Genomic DNA, 21,051 nt, shown 5'->3' on the forward strand with positions numbered 1-21,051 from the left:
TGCTGGGTTCCATGTGCCACCCTCCCCTCCTGGGGCACCACTCTCTACTCCCAGACAGCCCCTCCCTGCAGGGGCATCAGCACATTCTAGCTAGGGTCTTTATCCTCTTTGGGATACCTGATTGAACTCTCAGCCTTTCCTCTTTCTAGGGTAGGTTTTGAGGCAGAAGTTGGGATCTGAGGCTCAACAGCCTTTATGTACAGAGCAGTTTTAAGAGAGGCTGGGGAGATAGCTCCGTGGTAGAGTGCTTACTGCACAAGCTTGAGGACCCAGGTTCAAATCCCCAGCGCCCATGTACAATTCCAGGTGCAGTGGCTTGTGCTGGGATTATCAGTGCTGGCGTAGCAGAAGGAGCCCTGTTGTCCACTGGCCAGCCAGCTAAAGTGACACCTGGTTTTGACATCTGGGCTCTACACACACATGCTGCACAATGTCATATGTATATATTGCATGCACGTGCGCACACACACACACAAGTTGCAAAAATAGTTCATAGAACACTCTTACACACTGAACGTCTTACTAGGCATATTCTCTGTTGTTCTGGAGTGTGCTCTGCTGGCCTTTTCAGGATTTGGGAGTACAGGTACCTGGGCCCCAGCTGCCCAGGAGTGTGCCAGCCTCTGGGTACAATGTTGGAAGGACACAGCAACTCTCTGCACTTTGACTGCCCAGTGTTGGCATGCCAAGTACTAGAAACTGCTGGTCTTCCCAAATGAACATCAGTCTGATACACCCAATGACTGCCCTGTAAACCTCAGTCTCATGCCCAGGGCCTGTATCATTTGTAACAAAACAAGACAAAACCTTTCTTAGGATACCACATGCCCCTTACTACCTCTTCAAGTTCGGGAGGTGTCCCTCAGGCCTGCTCAAGTGAAGGAGCTCAAGGATGGGTCTTCTAGGTACCTGGGGTTGCAGGGCTGAGAGGAGTCATGCACCATGGCTGCCCAAGGTTTGTCAACTGGAATCTTTGAGGCTGTCTCTGGCCGTGCTGTACTGGGAAACAGCCATGTTCTTGTCTCTAGTTGCCAATGCTGGCCTCAGTGGGGTCACATGTGCTCTCTACCCACTCGAGTGCTCACTGATGCTGGCCCCTCTTGTGCTAACACTTAGACACATCTCTGTGCCAACTGTCGGACACCCCCAAAGTGGTGGCCAGCACTTCCCATGGTCAGCAGGGACCCTCTCCTTGATAGGAGATGGCCTGAGACTATCTTACCTAGAGGTCTCCCTCTCCCAGCAGAAGCAGGTTCCCAGGCCCTCCTCTCCTCTGCTCTGTTATTCTCACTGTCCCTTCCAGCTTCAGCCCTCCATCTGCCCCATTTCCCTCACATTGGCCCTGTGCTGAGGCATAAGACCCACCCATACCCGATCCCCTTCAACCAGCCTCTGTCCTCTCTAGGCATCCTTCCCAGTTCAGAGAGTGAGGGACCAGGGCTTCCCTCAAAACCCCCACTTCCTATCTATCCCTCACTTACATGAATAAGCCCGTTTAGAAACCAGGGCTCTAGGACATCCCAGAAGCCCCTGCAATCTTGGGTGAAGCTGACCAGTCAGGTACCCAAAGTAATGGATGAGAGAAATCACCTCTGGGGGAAATGGTCAGACCCCCTTTACATACTCCAGGAGAAACAATTTTATGATGCATGTTCGTAATTCCACTCGGGAAGTGGAAGCAGGAAGATCAGAAGTCCAAGGTTATCCTCAACTACCTAAGTAAGTTTGAGGTTAGCTTGGGCTACCGGAAAACCTGTCTTAAAAAAAAAGTTCCAGGGGAAATCTGGGTGCAGGGGTACATATGTCATCACAGCTATTCGAGAACTTAAACTTGAAACTGCGGGCACACAAAGCAGAAGGCTGCCAAGTGTAGTCAGCAGAGTCCTGTGTGAGGGCCTGGGTCTCACCAGACCTGTCCCAGTGTGCCCTCCACCACGTGGACTGGCCAGCAGCCTCCTGGGTGCCTGGACTCAGCAGCCGGATGTTGACCAACACATGCTTTAATTTAGTTCCTTCTTCATCAAAAGAGGAAACCCCCAGATGGAACTAAGGGGCTCTGAAGTGGTTTCACCGAGTTTAGGCTGTAACCCAAGCCAGAGTCCCTGGTCAGGGTAGCTCAGCGTGAGCACATAGCCCTCTCTGCCATGGACCTGTGCTCAGAGCTGACCTTTGACCATCTTGATGCCCCTGGTGAGAAGAGGACCCCTCACAGTCTGATCTCCTGATGTGTGTGTCCCTGTTCCGCCATCTCCATCCTTTGGTTTGTGCTTCCTCCTGCTCCCCACGGCTCTGTCCTAGACGACTCCCTCACACCGGATACCTATGCCAACTGTCTCCCACCAGCATGTAATCTGATGCAAGGCCAACACTGGCACCCAGGAAATAAGAGTTCTGCCAGGGAGCTCTGCTGGAGCTGGAAGAAATGGGTATATCCCGTTCTGTGCTTTTTTACTCTACACGCATGTGTGACTGTGTGTGTGTGTGTGTGTGTGTGTGTGTGTGTGTGTGTGTGTGTGTGTGCGTGCGCACACACGTATGCACATGTGGAGGTCAGAGATGTCTTCCTCAATCACTCTCCTTTTTTGAAGCAGGGTTCCTCGGTGATCCTGGAAATCACTGATTCCATTAGACTGGCTGACCAGCAAGCTCCAAGGATCCTGTCTCTAGCACTGGGACCCTAGGCAACACAGCCATGCTAAGCTTTGTATGGGGTGCTAGGAACTGGGTCCCCATACTTGCACAGTGGAGGATCTCCCCGGCTCCCTTGCTTCTCTTGATGAAACCTTGGCCTGGGCCAGCTCTCCACCCACCATTGCCCCCAGAGTCAGTGGCAAACACTGGCAGTGTCTAAGCATCAGGTTCCCACGCTGTTGCTCTGGTGTTTCTGTCCTTACCACGTGTCCTTTAAGAAGCACTGTGTGCAGTGGGGCTGGACTGGGAGGAGCGCCTGCCTGAAATGTGAGCTGGTCCTATCCAGCCAGACTGCAGGTGTCTCCTCCCACACTGTCATGCTCAGCCTCCCCCTGTCCAACTACCCAGGTATCTTTCCTCCCCCCTGATTCCATTTCCTACCCCTCTGCCTTCATGGCTTTCTGTTGTTCCTTCCAAAATACTTAATTTTTGGAAAGCACTGACTCTGGTGCCACTAATCTGGGAGGGAGGAAGGACCCCAGAGGCTGTCTTCTGCCAGTGGGTGCCACCACCCACTCTCAGGCCCGGGGAACCCTCCATCGCACCCATGTTACCTGCCAGGTCGACTGCAAAATGGAACTTAAGGATCCTTCCAACACAGCCTCACTCAAACCCCCCTTGCTGCCCTGGTCATCAGCAAGATAGGACCAGAATCTTGACTTGCTGTCAGATTAAAGCCAGGCAGTGGTGGTACACACCTTTGATCCCAATACTTGGGAGGAAGAGGCAGGCAGATCTCTGTGAGTTCAAGGCCAACCTGGTCTACATGGCAAATTTCAGGCCTACACAGTGAATCCCTGTCTCAAAATACAAAAGAAAGAAAGAAAGAAAGAAAGAAAGAAAGAAAGAAAGAAAGAAAGAAAGGAGAAAAAAAGCTAAAATAACAACAGGAAAAAAACAAAAACAAACAGAAAAATACCACAAAAAAGTAAAAACCTTGGGAGGGTGCCCTACAGTGATTTAATCAGTACCTCCCTAAGCTAGGCCTGTCATGCATTCCCTCCTGTGTCTAGATGCCCCACCCTCTCATCCACCATATAGGTGAGAGACAGAGAATTGAGCAATGATGGGACAGAACAGTGTCCCTCAGCTTTCCATCGCCCTGAGGGCCCTTCAGCTGCTAAAGTCAGTGGGAAGAACAACAGGTCTGCCTGTCCCAGCTCCTCATCTGGTCTGGAGGAGGGTAAGTGCCCAGGACCCCCTCAACTGAGTCATGGTCTGTGGCTGATTGGATTTGTGGCTAGGGGACCTTGGCAGGGCCTCACAAGCCATCTGCAAAGGGGAGATGGCCTAGCCCGCAGGGGCTGACCCAGCAGGAACTAGAAATAATGCCACCACACAGAAGCAGAGTCAGCGCACCCCCAAATCGTCAGTTTGAGTTGTGTAAGCTGCAGATGCATTTCTGGGCTCCGCCCTCATGCGTCCCTGTGTCCCCACTGACCTGTGCGCAGCTTGCTCAGCACTCTGTCCCATTCTATCTGCTCCACTCCAGAACCCCCCCACACACACACACACTGGTTCCTTCACCACAAACTCCTCCATTCTCCGCTACCCTCGCTAGCTCCTTCCCTTCTGGGAACAGTGCCCAAGGAGCAGACCCTGTTTTCGTTTGAGTATCCAAGACAACCTAGAGGAGACAGTGGCATCCTACCTAGGACACAGAGGATGCATCAGAGGACAGGCGACAAGGGGTGTCCATAGAGAACGGCTTATTCCTTACAGGAACCCCTTACACTGTAGTGTGCCAGCACATGACCCTAACTGTCCTGTGTTTCAAGGGGCATCAGTGAGCAAGTGGCCAGTTGTGGCACTTGTTCCTTGTAGACTTAACTCATTCCAGGTCACAAGATGACAAGGAGGAAGGCCAGGGTCCTATCAGGATGCTGAAGCCCAGGTAGGGGAGTTCCTGTACTCTCTCTTCCATGGGATACAGCTTGAGGGAGAAGGCCCATGGAGAATCAGCCTATCAGAAGGCGGCAACTAAAGTCCAGGATGTTGAAAACCTTAGCCACAGGCTTTGAGTCCAGCTACAGGATGGGGCTCAAGTGGCTGGGAGGGACATTCAGGGATAGCCTGTGTCCAGGGGTTGTCAGGCTAAGGGCCTCAAGGTAGGCCTTTACAAGGTCATGGGCAGAAAAAGGAAGTCAGCAATCCTGGGAAGCTAAGTAGGCCTACATTAGGGTATTGGCCTCCTGTACAGCCAGGGGACCAGGCCTCACAGGTCTTCGAGGTGTCTCTAAGGAAGGACAATCACAGTGGAGTCAAATGGAGACCAGGCCCAGGACCTTCCCAGACATCATTCCCTGAAGCTAGGGTTTCAGTGCCCCTAGAGACCCCCCTCCACTTTCCAGGGCCTGTCCACACAATTGACACAAGGGGCTGCCACTTCTACCCAGGCATCTGTCACCTTGAGTGGTCAGCTCACCCAGCGCTCTCTGTGGCCATGGTTCTCATAAGTAGGAGCCCAGAGTAGGGTTCCTGTGTTACAGGGATACAAACTGAAGTTTGGACACTGGTAAGTACATTCCCTGCTCCTGCAGCTCTGAGGTGGGGCTGCGAGATGGTAACTGAGCACTGGCCCCAAAGCCACATGTTCTCACTGGGCACAGTGTGTCCCGGATGACGGAAAGGCACTGAAGAAACAGCCTTCCTTCGCCTTTGCCGGCAGTTCTCCAATGGAGCATGCACACTATGCCTGCAAAGTACCAGCTTTAGGGCCCGGGGTCAGCCAGTCAGCAGATTGGCGACCAGAGCCCTCACGTGCTCTATGAGCCTGAGACTTGAATGGAACCTCTCCCTGGGGACTGTGCCCGACTCATCCCACATTTATGTTTGGGTCATCTCAGTCTGCACCTGCCTGGGTAACTTCCACAACCTAGCACGTGTAACTCTGGAAACTCAGTGACTCCTGAAAACACAGACTCATGATGACTCTGTGAGTTGACAATGTTGTTTCCTCAAAAAAGCCTGATTGGGAGGAACTGGCTGGGAGCTGCTTAATAACAAACCCTTCAGGCACCCGGCCCCGGGCGCTGTAAATGTCCTGACTCATATCCCGTGTCTGGTGCCTTGCATGTGTAGAGTATGCATGCAAATGGACCTGTGTATCTGTGCATATGGCATATATGTGAGTGAACATGTACACAGCATGAGTATGGATGTACTATGAACATGTATGTGCTGTGAACATGTATGTAAGTTTGTACATATGTTGCTGTACAGGACTGTCTTCTGTGCCAAAGTGCCACCATCTTCAGTAGTTTGGCTGAGCCTGCTCACAAAAGATCAGCTGGCTTGTTGACTGCTGGCTTCCCTCATGGAAGGAAGGATGGGAGGAGTCATGGTACCTGCCCCTGAGTATGCAGGCACCCCTCCCACCAGACGTGTGCAGTTCTGCCTAATGACACTTGGTCTCAGGTGGGCTGGCTGTGGCTGGAGACCTGTGCTGAGGACCTCAATTGTACCATGCCTTTTCTTCATCTCTAAGGGATCTAGAAGGTTCTATGAACTGGATGTCCTCCCGCCTGGGCAGGGTGGCTCCGGTAGGTCAGTGACAAGGACTGCGCTTCCTACAGCGTCACACGCAGCTGGGGCCCGGTCTCCAGCCACACCCAGCCCGTCTGTGGACAGATCTGGGCTCCAGGGCTCGGCTCCATTAGGGCTTTCCTTTTCAGGTCAGGGTGGCTAGACAGTGATCACCAGGCAGAGGACAGGAGCTCTGGGGAAGGTAAGCCAATGAGGCTTCCTTAGACACAGGAAAGAACAGGGTGGACTGATCTCAGCCCTCATCTACTGCCCATCTCCCTTTATCCTGGCCGGGCTGCAACAGCCAGTGGCTCACCTTAGGGGAAAAGTGAGGAGAATGGTCCACACTTTCTGAGGCTTTCGAGGGAAATGGTGTTTCTGAGTGCTGACACGGTGGGCTCTCGTCACTACCCCTATCCCAGGGATCCAGTCATCAACAGAGAGGGACTGCCATTCTCCCCATCCCCTGTGGGCTAGATGGCAAAAAAACAGTGATGGTATCACCAAGGGTATCCAGGCAGGAAGAACCAGGAAGGCTAAGAGACAGCACAGGAGGGGCCTGTGCTGGGAGGGGCTAGCAGGGGGCCTATGTGGTAAAGGGGTAGGGATGGTGTGGGACATCTCCAATGTGTAGATGATGGAGGAGAGGGATATCCGAAGAGGGAGGGATGGGGGAGAACCTGAAGGAGGCACTGGGCCAAGGCTGGACTCAAAGCCAGGAGCATCTGGGTCAGTCCTAGGTGAACAGCCACTGTTAGAACATTAACACACACACACAAAACCAGCTCAAGAAGAGGACATGGGATAGGCAGAGACGTAACATTTCATGTTAAGCACCTTGTAGAGTGAAGGTGATGTGTTCTCATAGAAATTATAAATAATGAAAAATAAGTATTTAGAAAAAGAAGTGCAGACCCCACAGTGGGTGGCCAGGGGATTCTTTGGTTAAGCAGCAGATAAGGCCCAAGGTCTGGGTTAGTTAAAACCCTCCGAGATCATCTGCCAGGAAGGCCAACAGGTAGCGGCTGACATGCCTGTCAATGATGACGGGTGAGAAGGCAAGGATGCGACGGGTCCCAGGAAGCACTTTGGGGTCTAGAAGACAAAGGGAGAAATGATAATCCAAGGACCAGCCATTGGTCACTGTCCAATTCCAATTCCCACAGTCTGCTTGGAGCGTTGGGGGCCTGCACTCACCTGGAGGGCAGCAGTAGAGGAGGAGGGCCAGGCCTGCCGCCAGGCCTAGGCCTGCCAGGAAGCTCATGGGTCCTGGGGAGAAAGGAGTGTGAATGGCCTATAGTAGTGACTGAGGACTACAGGGGGGCTGTCCCCCAACAGAAAGCCAGGAATAGAACCCGATGTGGGATGGAGAAGCCCCTGGGACACAGACAGAGCCCTGAGGGAAAAGGGAAAGAAAAGGAGGTGGCGGGGGCGTTACCCCTGTCACTCAGCTCACGGCTCTCGCTGCCCCAGTCCAGCTCTCTGCAATCTGAGTTTTCTGGAAACAAAATTACAGAGCATGATTAGTAGAGGGCTGAGCTGAGAGCGGAGTTGTCCCCAGGGAAGCCCAAGGCGGCGCCTCTGCCTCCTGAAGGTGCTGGGCTCACTGAAGGTGCTGGGCTCGCACGTTTCTTCATGGCCATTGTACCTGGTGCCCTGGGCAGGCCCAGTTGGTCACATAGAGAGATCAGCTCTCCAGAGAACACTGCATAAATTTGGGTTTCCTTTGGTCTAGTTTCTAGGATATCATAGGTGTGGAGTAGGCTACTGTGTCCTTTTGGCCACACATCATCAAATTCAGGACAAATATCCACTATCAAGAGCCACCTGCTAGCATCATAGGGACTGTCATGGCAGGCAGAGGAGGCCAGAGCTTTTCCCTAGACTTCCCCATGGGGTTAGCAGACAGATGACATGCCACACAGACCCTGGGGCACCCACGGACCAGAAAGTGCTTCATTTCCAGTAGGGACATGGCTTGGATCCAGTTGGGTTCTAAATAAAGCCCAGGGAAGCAGTTTTTGTAGAGATGGGGGAGAAAGCCAATTCAGTCTGTCCTCAACTGTTCCCACTGTGCCATGTGAGGTCTGGGGAAGACTCCTCGGGATCAAAAACACCAGCCCAGGGTCCCAGCTGAGTGCATGGGCAGAGTCACTTCATCTGTCTGTCTGGAGCAGCAGAGCCTCCTCTAGGTCCCCTGGCCTTATTCCAGGTCCTAGCAGCTCTAATGATCCCAGACCTTTGGGACCTACCTGTCACCTAGAGCTCTGAGATCACACTGTCTCTCACCAACCACCCACACCTATACCCAAGGATGCCCTACAGAAACCCCACATGAGCAGACCGGTGAATACAAAAGGTAGACACAGCCTTAGGGTCTATGCGGGCTTGGTAACTCCCCATTGGGATCACCAAGGAGCAGCACAGGGCTGTGAGAAGGAAGCTGCTATGAACTGAGAAATGAAGACACAGACATGGTAAACAAGGGGGTCAGATAGGATACATGGAGCACTGGCTTCTGTATGAAAACTGGTACGGGGGAGGGGAATGATAGAGAGGGAGAAAGGACAGAGGGAGAGACAGACTGATATCCAGCCTGTGCTATTCTCCCTAGGTGGTCTCTGAGGAGGAATGGAGAGGGAAAAGAAGCCCAGGTTGAGCTGCTGCAGACTCAGATGGGCCCTGAGGACCACCATGCAGCTCGCAGTTGGCGCCCTCCCTGGTCAGTGTGAGGTGCTGCAGGTAGGGATGTGGGGGAGGGACTTACGAAGAGTGTGGCAGCTGGGCAGGTTGCTGTGCAGGGGCTGGGCATGGATGTACAGTGCTCGGTAGAATTCCTGGCAGTGCCGCTCCCCACGCTGCTGCAGGTGGCTCAGAAGGTCACAGAGCCGCACACGCAGAGATGCCTTGGGGTTCCGGAACTGGGGGCAGAAGAAAAGGTGGGCTGAAGGGGGGCAGCTGTGAGGTGGTCCCCTCGGAACCCCAGCCTCAGTACCACAGACCTCAGAACGCTCTCAATCTCTCACACCACCTGTGTGGCACCCAACACTGGAGTAGTTAGTTAATTAACCGGCTAAGTCTCGGTTAATCCTTGTGTCCCTAGGGCTACAGGCTGGGAGAGGTCACCAAGGAAGCAGGGTGTGGGGGACATCACCCTAAGTAATGACACTCGGTGTAGCTCCTTCCCATGTGGCCTCAGTGAGTCACTTCAACCCCCTGAGACGCAGTTTTCATAAAAAGAAAATAATCCCCCATGGTGGGTAGTTACAGAGAACAAATGGCGGCATCCGTGACAGTTGCTCTTACTTTTCAGACTGTGGGAACAAGTGTCTAGTATTTCAAAAGTCAGTTGAGAAAAGAACAGTTTCTTCTGATGAGGTTGTGAAGGTCAGTGGACAGACCACTTGGCACTAAGTCCAGAACCGGGAGCCTGTGGTCTGTGCTGCCCCCTGATGGCTACAGCTGAAAACTGACCAGAGATAAGGGGAGCAGTAAGGCCTCTGAGAAGCAAGTTCCCCCTTTGAGGTATAAGCATCTGAAGTTTATGTATTTCTTATTGCAACAATGAGATGAATTTGAGCCTGTCACTTTTTAAAATCACTGGGTGGCTCACACTAAGTGTCTAAGTTGACACAAAGCCCGGGGACTGTATCTGAAGTGCTATCTCCGGCGGAACAGTCATGGTGTCTGCGCTGTCTCTCAGGCCTCAGTAGTCCCTTCTGCCAAATGGCGTGATGACTTCAACTATTTGTAGGGCTGTGGGTGAGAAGCAGAGATGACCCAGAGAGAGTGTGCTATTCACCTGGCTCAGGGGAACCAGGTCACATTCCGGTCTCTGAGCCAAGTGGATAGCATGCTTCTTCCACAGATGCTGAAGCTCCCAATGGGACAAGTCTCCCTCAAGCCTGCTGAGCAGGCAGGCCAAGCCTGGCTGTGGGATGAGGTCAGTTTCCCCTGCCCACCTATCACAGGCTGGGCCTTTTGGCTTTACAAATGCAAGGAAGACTGACCAGCAAAAGACAGTGAGTCTTTTCATACTTTGACCCTCTGGAAAAGCCACGGTGTGGTTCCAGGGTACCAGTAGGTCCAGACTTCTGGTGTGTGTGTGTGGGTGTGTGTGGGTGTAATCTGTGTGTGTCTGTGATGCACAATTGATAAAAACTCAGAGAGATATATTGGAATTTAACCTGAAGGTCAGAAAAGCAAAGCAGCCAACCACTGGCTCTTACCTCTACTTAGTTCAAAATGGCGATCCTGCCTCCAGGAATTTCAGAATGAGACTGTGTCTGAGAGCTGTCTCCTCCTGCTTTATATTCCTCTCTAGTGCTGGGATTAAAGGCATGCACTGCCTGATTTCTATAGCAAACTAGTGTGGCTACTGTATTAAAGGTGTGTGTCAACACTGCCTGGTCTGTAAAGCTGATCAGTATATCTGTTTTACTCTCTGATCTTTAGGCAAGCTTTATTTATTAAAATACAAATGAAATATCACTACAGTTTGTGTGTGTGTGTGTGTGTGTGTCTACACATGTATGGGGTGTGTCGGTATGTGTGTATATGGTATAGGGGTGTATGTGTGTATGTGAGGTGTGTGTGTGGATGAGTGTGTGTTTGTGTCTCTGTGTGTGAGTACACATGTGGTGTGTGTGTGCGCACGTGTGTGTCTATGTGCTTGTGGGTTAGGTGCCTACCCATGGTGCATGCAGAGGCCAGAGGTTGATATCAGGATGCTTTCCTCAATGGCTCTGCACCTGACTATTTTGAGACAGCATCTCTCATTGAACCTGGAGTTCACAATTTGGCTAAACTGGTTAGCCAGCAAGCCCCTGGGCTCTATGTCTCTGTGTCTGCTGCACTTAACAGGTTCAAGATCCAAACTCAAGTCCTTGTGTTCACACAGAAAGCATTTTACCAACGGAGCTATCTGCCCAATTCCACATCCAGACTTCGGATCCCTCCTTCCTCTGCCCTCCTTCTATTATTATGTTGTTGTGTGTTCTAATTTTATGTCAACCTGACACAGACTAGAGTCATCTGAGAGGAGGGAACCCTAACTGAGAAAATACTTCCATAAGATTGGGCTGTAAGATAAGCCTGTGGAGCAATGATGGGGGAGGGCCCTGCCCATTGTGGGTGGTGCCATCCCTGGGCAGGTGGTCCTGGGTTCTATAAGAAAGCAGACTGAGCAAGGCATGGAAAGCAAGCCAGTAATCAGCATCCCTCCAGGGCCTCTGCATCAGCTCTTGCCTCCAGGATCCTGCCCTGTTTGGGTTCCTGTTCTAACTTCCTTCAGCTATGGATGTGGAAGCATAAGTCAAATAAACCCTTTCATCCCGAAATTGCTTTTGGTCATGGTGTTTATCATAGCAAGAGCAACTCTAAGACACTGTATCATCTCCTGCAAACCTTCTCATAATTCTGGAAGGGCCAGCCACCACAGGACCATCTGGAGAAACTGAGGCATCAGATCTGATGACAGGAGGCCACTTGCAGCTGACCAAGTGCAGCTGTGACTCCCATTCCTGAGATGCTATGGGAGGTCCTTCTGTCTATGTGTTGCTTTTATTGGTTAATGAATAAAGAAACTGGCTTCCCATTATAATGCAGAGTAGAGCTAGGCGGGGGGGGGGGGGTGAGGGAGGACAGGACTGAACTGAATGCTGGGAGAATGAAGGCAGAGTCAAGGGAGACACCACCATGTAGCCCCATGGGAGACAGACGTTAGAAATTTACCCAGTAAGCCACAGTCTCGTGGCAATACACAGACTAATGGAGATGGGTTAATTTAAGATATGAGTTAGCCAGAAATACGCTAGAGTCATTGGCCAAGCAGTGTTTTAAAATAATATAGTTTCCGTGTGATTATTTCGGGTCTGAGCTGCAGGGCGGCTGGGAAACAAACAAGTAGCCTCTTGCTACACTAAAACAATTCAAGGCCTGTGCCAGCTTCTCCCAGCTCAGAGAGGAGTGTTGCAAGATATCTGATTATACTGTGTTAAGGTGTGTCACTGTGACTGGTTTTTAAAAAAGTTAAATGTCCAATAGCTGGGCAGGAGGTATAGGTGGGACTTGCGGACAGAGAGAGCTCTGGGAGAAGAAAGGGGGAGTGGCCAGTCAGACACAGAAAGCAGGACATGCAGGAGAGGTAAAAGCTATAAGCACATGGCAGCATGTAGATTAATAGAAATGGGTTTATTTAAGTTATAAGAGGTAGTTAAGAACAAGCCTAAGCTAAGGCCGAGCTTTCATAATTAACAAAAGTCTCTGTGTCATTATTTGAGCCCTGACTAGAGGGAGAAAGAGAGACCTGTTACAGAGGGGCATGCTCAAGTGGTTACCCGGCCCCGCTCACCCCTCAGCACCTTTTCCGCCTCTTTGTTGGTAAGGATTTGTGGGTAGTAGCGGTTCAGCTGGAGGATGATCCTGTCCACTTGTTGCTCGCTCAGGCGACCCTGTCCGGTCAAGAAAGGTGTGTCTTGTACCAGCCGGTCACAGTAGGTCTGATCTGGAACACATATGGATAGCATGGGTGAGCCAGCGCAGCCTTAAGAGGCACCAAATACGGCGTCCTTGGTGCTGACCACAGGAGGCCCACACCTGCTGCTGGAAGGGCAGCAGTCTCTCTGGAGGGGGCAGCTACAATTCTCTCTCATGTTAACCACAATGAAGAATCTACAGAATACACATAAAATAAATCAAAATGTTACCACAAAATATTAACTAAACACAAAAGGAATCAGCAAAGGTAGAAACAAGGACTGTAAAAGCTAAAAGGCCTACAAAATACAGATAGCAGAGACAAATCTTTCATTCTCAGCAAATACTTTAAATGTAAATAGGATAAACTCTCTAATCAAAAGGCAAAGATTGGCAGAATGGCCTTAAAAACATATGCTCCACTCTTTCTGGTCTTGGCTCTAAGGTGACCAAAAGAAGAAGAAACAGCAGTCATGCCAAAAAGAGTTGTGGGCCGGGCGATGGTGGCGCACGCCTTTAATACCAGCACTCGGGAGGCAGAGGTAGGCGGATCTCTGTGAGTTCGAGACCAGCCTGGTCTACAGAGCTAGTTCCAGGACAGGCTCCAAAGCCACAGAGAAACCCTATCTCGAAAAACCAAAAAAAAAAAAAAGAGTTGTGGCCATGTGCGGTCAATTTGCTGCATGAACTGGACCTGGTGCATGTCCAAGGACAAGGCCATTAAGAAGTTCGTCATTTGAAACCAGAATATTGTAGAGGCCGCTGCTGTCAGATGCTAATCTGAAACTTTGACGCCTGTGTGCTTCCCAAACTCTGTGTCAAGCTGCATTACTGCGTGAGCTGTGCTATTCATAGCAAGGTGGTCGGGAATCGATCTCACGAAGCCTGCAAGGACCAAATACCCCCACCACGATTTAGACCTGCTGGTGCTACACCCCATTCTTTGTGTAAAGAAGCAGCTTTGTGAAGACAGAAGAAAGAAAACTCCTTGGAAAAATAAAATGTGACATATACTTAAAAAAAAAATGCTCCAAGCCGGGGGGTGGTGGCGCATGCCTTTAATCCCAGCACTTGGGAGGCAGAGACAGGCGGATCTTTGTGAGCTCAAGGCCAGCCTGGTCTACAAGAGCTAGTTCCAGGACAGGCTCCCTATCTACAGAGAAACCCTGTCTCGAAAAACCAAAAAAAAAGGGGGGGGGCGCTCAGAGGTTAAGAGCATTGCCTGCTATTCCAAAGGTCCTGAGTTCAATTCCCAGCAACCATATGGTGGCTCACAACCATCTGTAATGGGGTCTGGTGCCCTCTTCTGGCCTGCACGCATACATGGAAGGAATGCTGTATACATAATAAATAAATAAATATTTTAAAAAATGCTTCAACTAAATACCGACAAGACGCTCACTGAAGACCTAAAGACACAAACAGGTTGAAAGTAAAGTGAGGAAAAAGACAGCCCACCTAGGCGTGTCCAACCCTTTGACACTTCAACATGGGAAGTTGTCATCTACAAACATCATGCTCAAGAGCAATTTCCTAGTGTGAAGTCAGCTTGCAGTTTTGTGTTGGCTACAGTCACAGCTGTCCTCAGCCAGCCACATGTGGTCACAGGCAGCAGGTTGAACACACTTGATTGTAAACATAAACCAGACCAGAACACGGTGGTTGGATTAGAATTAGACTAAATAGACTTTAAGTCAAAATTGGTGCAAGGGATTAAAGGACAAACGGCATATGTGGATTAAAGGTTAAGTCATCAAGAATATGTAACAACTATAAACACATCTGCACCAAGTATCAGAGCCCCAATGGGGAAATATTGATGGAACTGAAGGGAGAAACAGACAGCTCTATATTTAAAGATGTTCATATACCACTTTAAACAACAGACCAGGGGCTGGAGAGATGGGTCAGTGGCTAAGAGCATTGCCTGCTCTTCCAAAGGTCCTGAGTTCAAATTCCCAGCAACCACATGGTGGCTCACAACCATCTGTAATAAGGTCTGGTGCCCTCTTCTGGCCTGCAGGCATACACACAGATAGGCTACTGTATACATAACAAATAAATAAATAAATATTTTTTAAAAAAAAAAACAGACCAGACAACTAGATAAAAGATCAATAAGGAAATGGAAGGCTTGAACAGTTATCTAAACTGTACCTAAAAGTCATACGCAGAAAACACTACCCAGTAATAAAAAAAAACACACTTTTCCCTAGTGCACATGGAACATACTCTCGATCACAAAACATACAGATCTTAAGCCACAAATAAGTCTCAAAATATTTAAAAGCATTTCAACTGAAGGCTCTTTTCAGATCACATGACATGAAGCTAGAAATTGATACAATCAGAGTTTACAAATCTGTAGGAATTAATACAGTTGTTCTCAACCTTCCTAATGCTGTGACCCTTTTGATACAGGTCCTCATATTGTGGAGACCCCAACCATAAAATTATTTTCACTGCTACTTCATAATTGTAATTTTGCTACTGTTATGAATAGTAATATAGATATCTGTGCTTTCTGATGGTCTTAGGTGACATCTGTGAAAGGATCATTCAACCCTCAAAGGGGTCACAACCCACAGATTGAGAACCACTGAACTAACAGGTCAAAATGTGGTGAGGGAAGTCCTTCTGTCTATGTGTTGCTTTTATTGGTTAATGAATAGAGAAACTGGCTTGGCCTGTGGCATGGGAGGAGGAAGGCAGAGTTAGAGAGAAGCTATGGAGCCGCTAGAGGTAGACGCTGGGAACTTTACCCAATAAGCCACAGCCACGTGGTGATATACAGATTAACAAAAATTGGTTAAATTAATATAAGAGTTAGCCAATAAGAAGCTAGAACTAATGGGCCAAGCAATGATTTAATTAATACAGTTTCTGTGTGATCATTTGGGAACCAACAAGCAGCCCTTCTCCAACAAATATGAAACCACAAAATACATTGAAAGCAACCTGAGTCAAATGAGAAACACACCAAGACCTAAGGAATGGAGCAAGCATACCTCTGAGAGGGAGAAGCAACATCCATAAATAAATTCACACAGTTTACAAAAGAGAGAGCTTGGGTCAGGTGTGGCACATGCTTTAATCCTACCACTCTGGAGGCAGAATCATGTTGATTTCTATGGGTTTGAGGGCACCTTGATCTATGTAGAGTCTGGGCTAACTGGAGTTACATAGTGCATAGTGAAACCTCGTCTAAAAAAAAAGTTAGCATTAATGGCTAACCATTACACCTCACCAACTTTAAAAAAGAAAAAAGGCAACTAAATTGGAAGGGAAGGACAAAGGGACTAGAACAACTAGACAAGTCAAACAGAGCTAACAGAAAGAAGGGAATTGCCAATTAGAGTAAAGACAACCTCAAGAACTTTTTTTTTTTTTTTTTTTGGTTTTTCGAGACAGGGTTTCCCTGTGGCTTTGGAGCTAGCTCTGTAGACCAGGCTGGTCTCGAACTCACAGAGATCCGCCTGCCTCTGCTTCCCGAGTGCTGGTATTAAAGGCATGCGCCACCATCGCCCGGCTCCTCAAGAACATTTTTAAAAGAGAAAAATCAACAAAACCAAAGTCTATCCAACTTGGTGAAGCCCTGTGTCAAAATAAAAATTTTAAAGATACATTTCAGTGGTATCTTTTCTAGCATGTACAAGGTCCTGGGTTTGGGCCTCAGTACTGGAAAGAATAAACTAGAGGCATGAAAAGATGTGGAGGGGCCTTAAACACACGTCATTGAGTGAAAGAGCCTGTCTGAAAAAGCCTTATTGTTCTAATTACACCACACTACAGAAAAAGCAATACCAAGGAGACAATAAAATCAGGGGTTGCCAGGCATGAGGAGGAAGGGAGGGATGAGTAAGCAGGGCACAGGGGAGGGTTAGGCAGTGAAACTATTCTGTATAATGGCATAAAGCATTTGTCAAAGCCCACTGAACGTCCAACACAAAGAGGAGATGCTAGTGCAGATTCTGGGCTTCGGCTAACAATAACAAAATGATAGAAAATGGTAATTATATGAAGGATGGAAGGGGAGTCCATTTCCTCAATCTCTGCACTATCTGCTCAATCTTCAGTCAACTGTTCCCCCGAAAAGGCCAGGCAGTATACACCCAAGCACTATAGGCCCAGGCAGTATACACACAGGAAGTATACACACAGGCAGTATGCACCCAGGCAATATGCACCCAGACAGTATACACACAGAGAATATACACCCAGGCAGTATGCACCCAGGCAGTATGCACCCAGACAGTATACACACAGACAGTATGCACCCAGGCAATATGCACCCAGACAGTATACACACAGAGAATATACACCCAGGCAGTATGCACCCAGGCAGTATGCACCCAGACAGTATACACACAGACAGTATGCACCCAGGCAGTATGCACCCAGACAGTATATACACAGACAATATACACCCAGGCAGCATGCACCCAGGAAGTATGCACACAGACAGTATGCACCCAGGCAGCATGCACCCAGACAGTATACACACAGACAGTATGCACCCAGGCAGTATACACTTGCAGTCCTAGCTACGAGAAAGGGTGTGGCAGCCTGAACAACAAAGAGAGGCTTTGGCTCAAAATAAATTCAACTAACAAGTAAAGTCTATTAAGAAAACTTATTTGAAAATTTCCATTGTTGATGTTTATGGAAAAATTGGGGCAGGAGGGGGAGTCATGGAAAGCAGAGCAACCCTGAGTAGGAATGCATTGAGAAGGAGTCCAGAGGATCTTCTCTCACACCTCTGGTCCCCTGCTCCTTCCTCCTGGCTGGTCTGTCTTCTGACTCCTGCACCCTCCCATCCCTGATGGTGGCTTGTGGGGGTGTCCTTTCTACCCAGGTGGGCATAGCCTAAGAGCATGCCCACCCTATGCCAGGAACTTGGGGGTATTTTCCAGGGGTTCACAGTGTAACAGTGGGGGCTGCCTTCACCAAAGACCTCACAAACACATCCTCAGCCCAGGAGCCTGCTCTCAGAGGCTAGGGCTAGGGTTGTCCTGGTTGATAGTCATTGCTCCCCCAAGGCCCAGTCATCAGCCATTCCATCCCCTCTCTGTGGCCATCAGCACCACGCCATCATGGCTGCTGGGGACTGGGAATATTGGTATAGCCCCTGAAATCTGTGTAGAAGACAGACTTACCAATAGCCCAGGGACACCCAGTAACTTGCCATATTACCAGGTGCCTTAGGTAGGCTGGCTCCAACGCCTGCAGCATCTCATTAACAAGTTCAGATGAACACTGAGCTGACTCAAAAAGCAATCCACAGGCCAGGCATTTTCTGGTCCTATTTACACCTACTTATAACCTCCATCCTCCCACTGGCTCTACAACTTCCACCCTCTCAGATAGGGAAATGAAGGCATGGTAAACTTACAAAACTGCAGTTAGCATGGAGGTGACACAGCCACGCATTCTGTTCTGTCACTAACATATGGATCACTTTGAATTCAGGGGTCTGCTGTCCCCACACTGTGCCAACGTGTGCAGGGCTGAACACACAGCAGGCACTCACAGAAGAGTTCTGGAACGAATGGGCTCCAGTCCAAGGTCCAAAGGCGCGGTCTACCGGTAGATAGAGGCCAGAGCCTCATAGCGGCCTCCTCCCACCCTGAGAGCCGCTAGTTAGCCAAGATGGGACTCTGCTGCCCACAAGTCATGAGTCACAGGAGCCCTGAGTCACCTGCCATGGGTGGCCCAGCCCAAGGGTTGAAGCCAGCTGCACCAGAGCAAGGCATTTCCTGTGTTTCCTGCGGCTCTTGTAAACTATGCATGCAACCACATATAGGCAGCCACTGGGTATCACGGAGACTCGGCAAGGCTCTGCCTGGATACCAGGCCCCTGTAAACAAGGCCTGGAATGCCTTTACTAGATGAAAGCAGATGGACCGCTCTGTGCAGAATCCATGAGCCTTTGCCTGTACTTCCCCTCCCTGCCAGCTGGTACCACGAGTATGGCCCTTCACATCATCTTGAACTTCTGCAGCTCAGACCGAAATCCTTACTCTGGCATTTGGGATCCTGAAGCTGCGGGCCCCACAAGCCCTTACTCTGCCATAGGGGTCCCAAAGCCTTCTTGTCTGCAGCTCACAACCACAGAATCAGGACCCAGGCAGTAGGCTGAGAAAACCTGGTTGATTCATGCCCAGCATATTTAACCCCCTTCTGGGAATTCACTCTCCTGGGGTCTACAACTTGGGCATCAACTTCCCCTGAATCTCTTTCAGAAGCTCGTGTCATCACTGCATGGGTGACTATCTATTTTGTGAAGACACAACTCTCAGTGTTCTATAGCCATCAACACACACACACACACACACACACACACACACACAAAGAGAGGATGCAAAGATTAATTTGTATGGTAGGCCCCCAGCAGGTGCACTAGGACCACAGAACAATGGATCTGTGGCCCCAGAGCTGCCCATCCAATCCTCTCAGGCTTCTGTCTTACAGTCTCCATCTCCCACCAGAAAAAGGAAGGGCGATGAGGTGTCAAAAAGCCAGCAAGTAGATGGGAAAGAGAAAAAGTGTTTGTCATTGCCACCGGCCACAGGCTGGCTGTGTCCTCCCAGCTAAAAGGCACCCCATCCTCTACCCCAGTCCCACCTGTTCTCCTAGAGGTGAGATGCCTCATTTTCTACCGGTACCCTATCTTTGCAGTGGGCCCTTGGAAACCAACACAGCTGAGATCTGTCCCACACATCCTAATGAACTTACTAGAGGATCTGGAAAACCAGAGGCAGGGCAGGGCCCAGCATGAATGCTGAGACCAGGCCCCCCATTCTGCTCCTACCACTGACGAGCAGAGTGGTCTGGGGGCACTTACCCAGCCTGAGATTTCATCTCTCCATCCCTAAACAGGTTTAATATTCCTTATGTCTCCACATAGACATTCTGAATAAGAGTGCGTATAGGGACACAAGCAGAGCTCTCTATACATAGATAGTTCTCAGAACTTGCAGCCCCAAACAAAAAAGACACGGAGTGATGACAAAGGAGAGCGTGGTAGTTGGGGTTTCCTCTAGTCTGTTTACGAAGTCATCAGGTTCCAGCAAATAAGGTCTTATTTTTGGGCACCACCAATTCTGACTCCATTTAGAGAGCCTTGGGTACTTCTGGGGCTACCCTGACTCCCTGGGCTATCCCAGGTGACCTCTGCCACAAGAAGCATAAGAGTGAGACTCCCAGGAACAAAAGTGCGGCATCTGGGAGCCACCACATTCCCGGGCTCTCTGCCAGAGGGGGGTCCCTCGCTGACTCATCCCCACGGCATTCTTTTACAGGCAAAACTCAGCACAGCAATGTCACTGTGTCTGGCTGGGATCAGAAATAAAGTGGGTGAGTCCCCGGAGCAAATTGCTTGCTCCGAATTCACTAGAACCATCTAGAGTAAGGGACGTAGCAGGAGTCTCGCAGGCTCATGAGCAAGCGGGAAGCACGGGCGTCTCACTGGTACCACAAGCTGCCCTGGGGCGCAGAGCCGGTCCCGCCTCCGTGGGGGTGAATGCCATCGCCGACGGCTCTAGAGTCTCAGCAGACTGGCGGTGAGCACCATTTCCCTCTCTCAGACCCAGCCCGGCCCGGGACACCGCCCTGCTCCGCAGGTGCAGCCGGTGCCGTGCACCCTGCGGGCGCTCACCTGCTGCTCTGTTTCCTCCGCCCGCGACGGCCCCCCACTCCGCCCCCGGCGCCCCCGGCCCGCCGCTCAGAGCCCGGGACACCCCGCCACCGCGTGCCGCTACGCCCGAGTCGTCCGTGCCAGCTAACACCAAGGTCACTCGGCTCCCGTCGCCCGCCTGGCCCTGCGCCCACCTGTCATGGCGGAGGACACGGCGCCGCCCCACGGTCCTCGGCTGTCCGCCGCCCGGCCCGACGGCTCCGGTGACCGCCGCTGCAGGCCGGGCCTTAAGTCCCGCCTCTACCCTCTAGGCCCCGCCCAGCTACGGCGACAACGTCTCCAGTCTCAAGCCCTTCCCTCCAACTAGCCACGCCCCTTCTCCGTGTCGAGCTTTGGGGCTGAGTTAGCAGTGGGCGGAACCGGGACTCTACTATAAACCACGCCCCCCACCGAAACCCGCCCCCTGTCATCTTAGACTCAGGCTTCCCCCGGGTGTTCCGAACTGCGCGCCCCAGTGAGCCCCGCCCCTGAGAAGTTTAGGCAGTAGCGGTGACCGGAGCCCCGCCCCCTCCAGCTTAAGTACTCCGGCAGAGGAGCCCAGTCCGGCTCAGGTCCCAGTCAGGATCAGAGACCTCAAGCCCCGCCCCACGCACGGCCTCTCCAATAGCTCATGGGGTCCGCGCCCCTTCGTTAAGCTCCGCCCCTCCTCCGGCACGGAGCCC

At 50.7% G+C, this 21,051-nt stretch overlaps 1 protein-coding gene across 2 annotated transcripts; it reads right to left on the minus strand.

Annotated features, from left to right (window-relative positions):
* Window positions 1-7,021: 7,021 nt before the first annotated feature.
* Window positions 7,022-20,680, minus strand: Card19 (caspase recruitment domain family member 19). 2 transcript variants are annotated; one of them, XM_075969703.1, is made up of 6 exons: window positions 20,524-20,680; window positions 12,579-12,721; window positions 8,984-9,137; window positions 7,655-7,714; window positions 7,414-7,485; window positions 7,022-7,311 (listed from the first exon to the last, which is right to left on the minus strand). In XM_075969703.1, exons 1-6 carry the CDS (start codon window positions 20,528-20,530, stop codon window positions 7,196-7,198), a joined length of 552 nt encoding a protein of 183 aa, XP_075825818.1. In that variant the 5' UTR covers window positions 20,531-20,680; the 3' UTR covers window positions 7,022-7,195. The 2 variants fall into 2 exon arrangements, with proteins under 2 accessions (XP_075825818.1, XP_075825819.1); XM_075969704.1 differs by lacking the exon at window positions 7,655-7,714.
* Between the last annotated feature and the right edge of the window lie 371 nt (window positions 20,681-21,051).

Source organism: Microtus pennsylvanicus, chromosome 4 (assembly GCF_037038515.1).
Source record: "Microtus pennsylvanicus isolate mMicPen1 chromosome 4, mMicPen1.hap1, whole genome shotgun sequence".
In the NCBI taxonomy this organism is placed as follows: Eukaryota; Metazoa; Chordata; class Mammalia; order Rodentia; family Cricetidae; genus Microtus; species Microtus pennsylvanicus.

Bases quoted from the DNA above. Each gene is read 5' to 3' on its own strand.
- Card19 (XM_075969703.1), bottom strand. The intron at 7,715-8,983 runs GTAAGTCCCTCC...TTTTGTTTCCAG, and splicing joins GCCCAGCTGCCACACTCTTC to AAAACTCAGATTGCAGAGAG. The intron at 7,312-7,413 runs GTGAGTGCAGGC...TTTGTCTTCTAG, and splicing joins CCTCTACTGCTGCCCTCCAG to ACCCCAAAGTGCTTCCTGGG.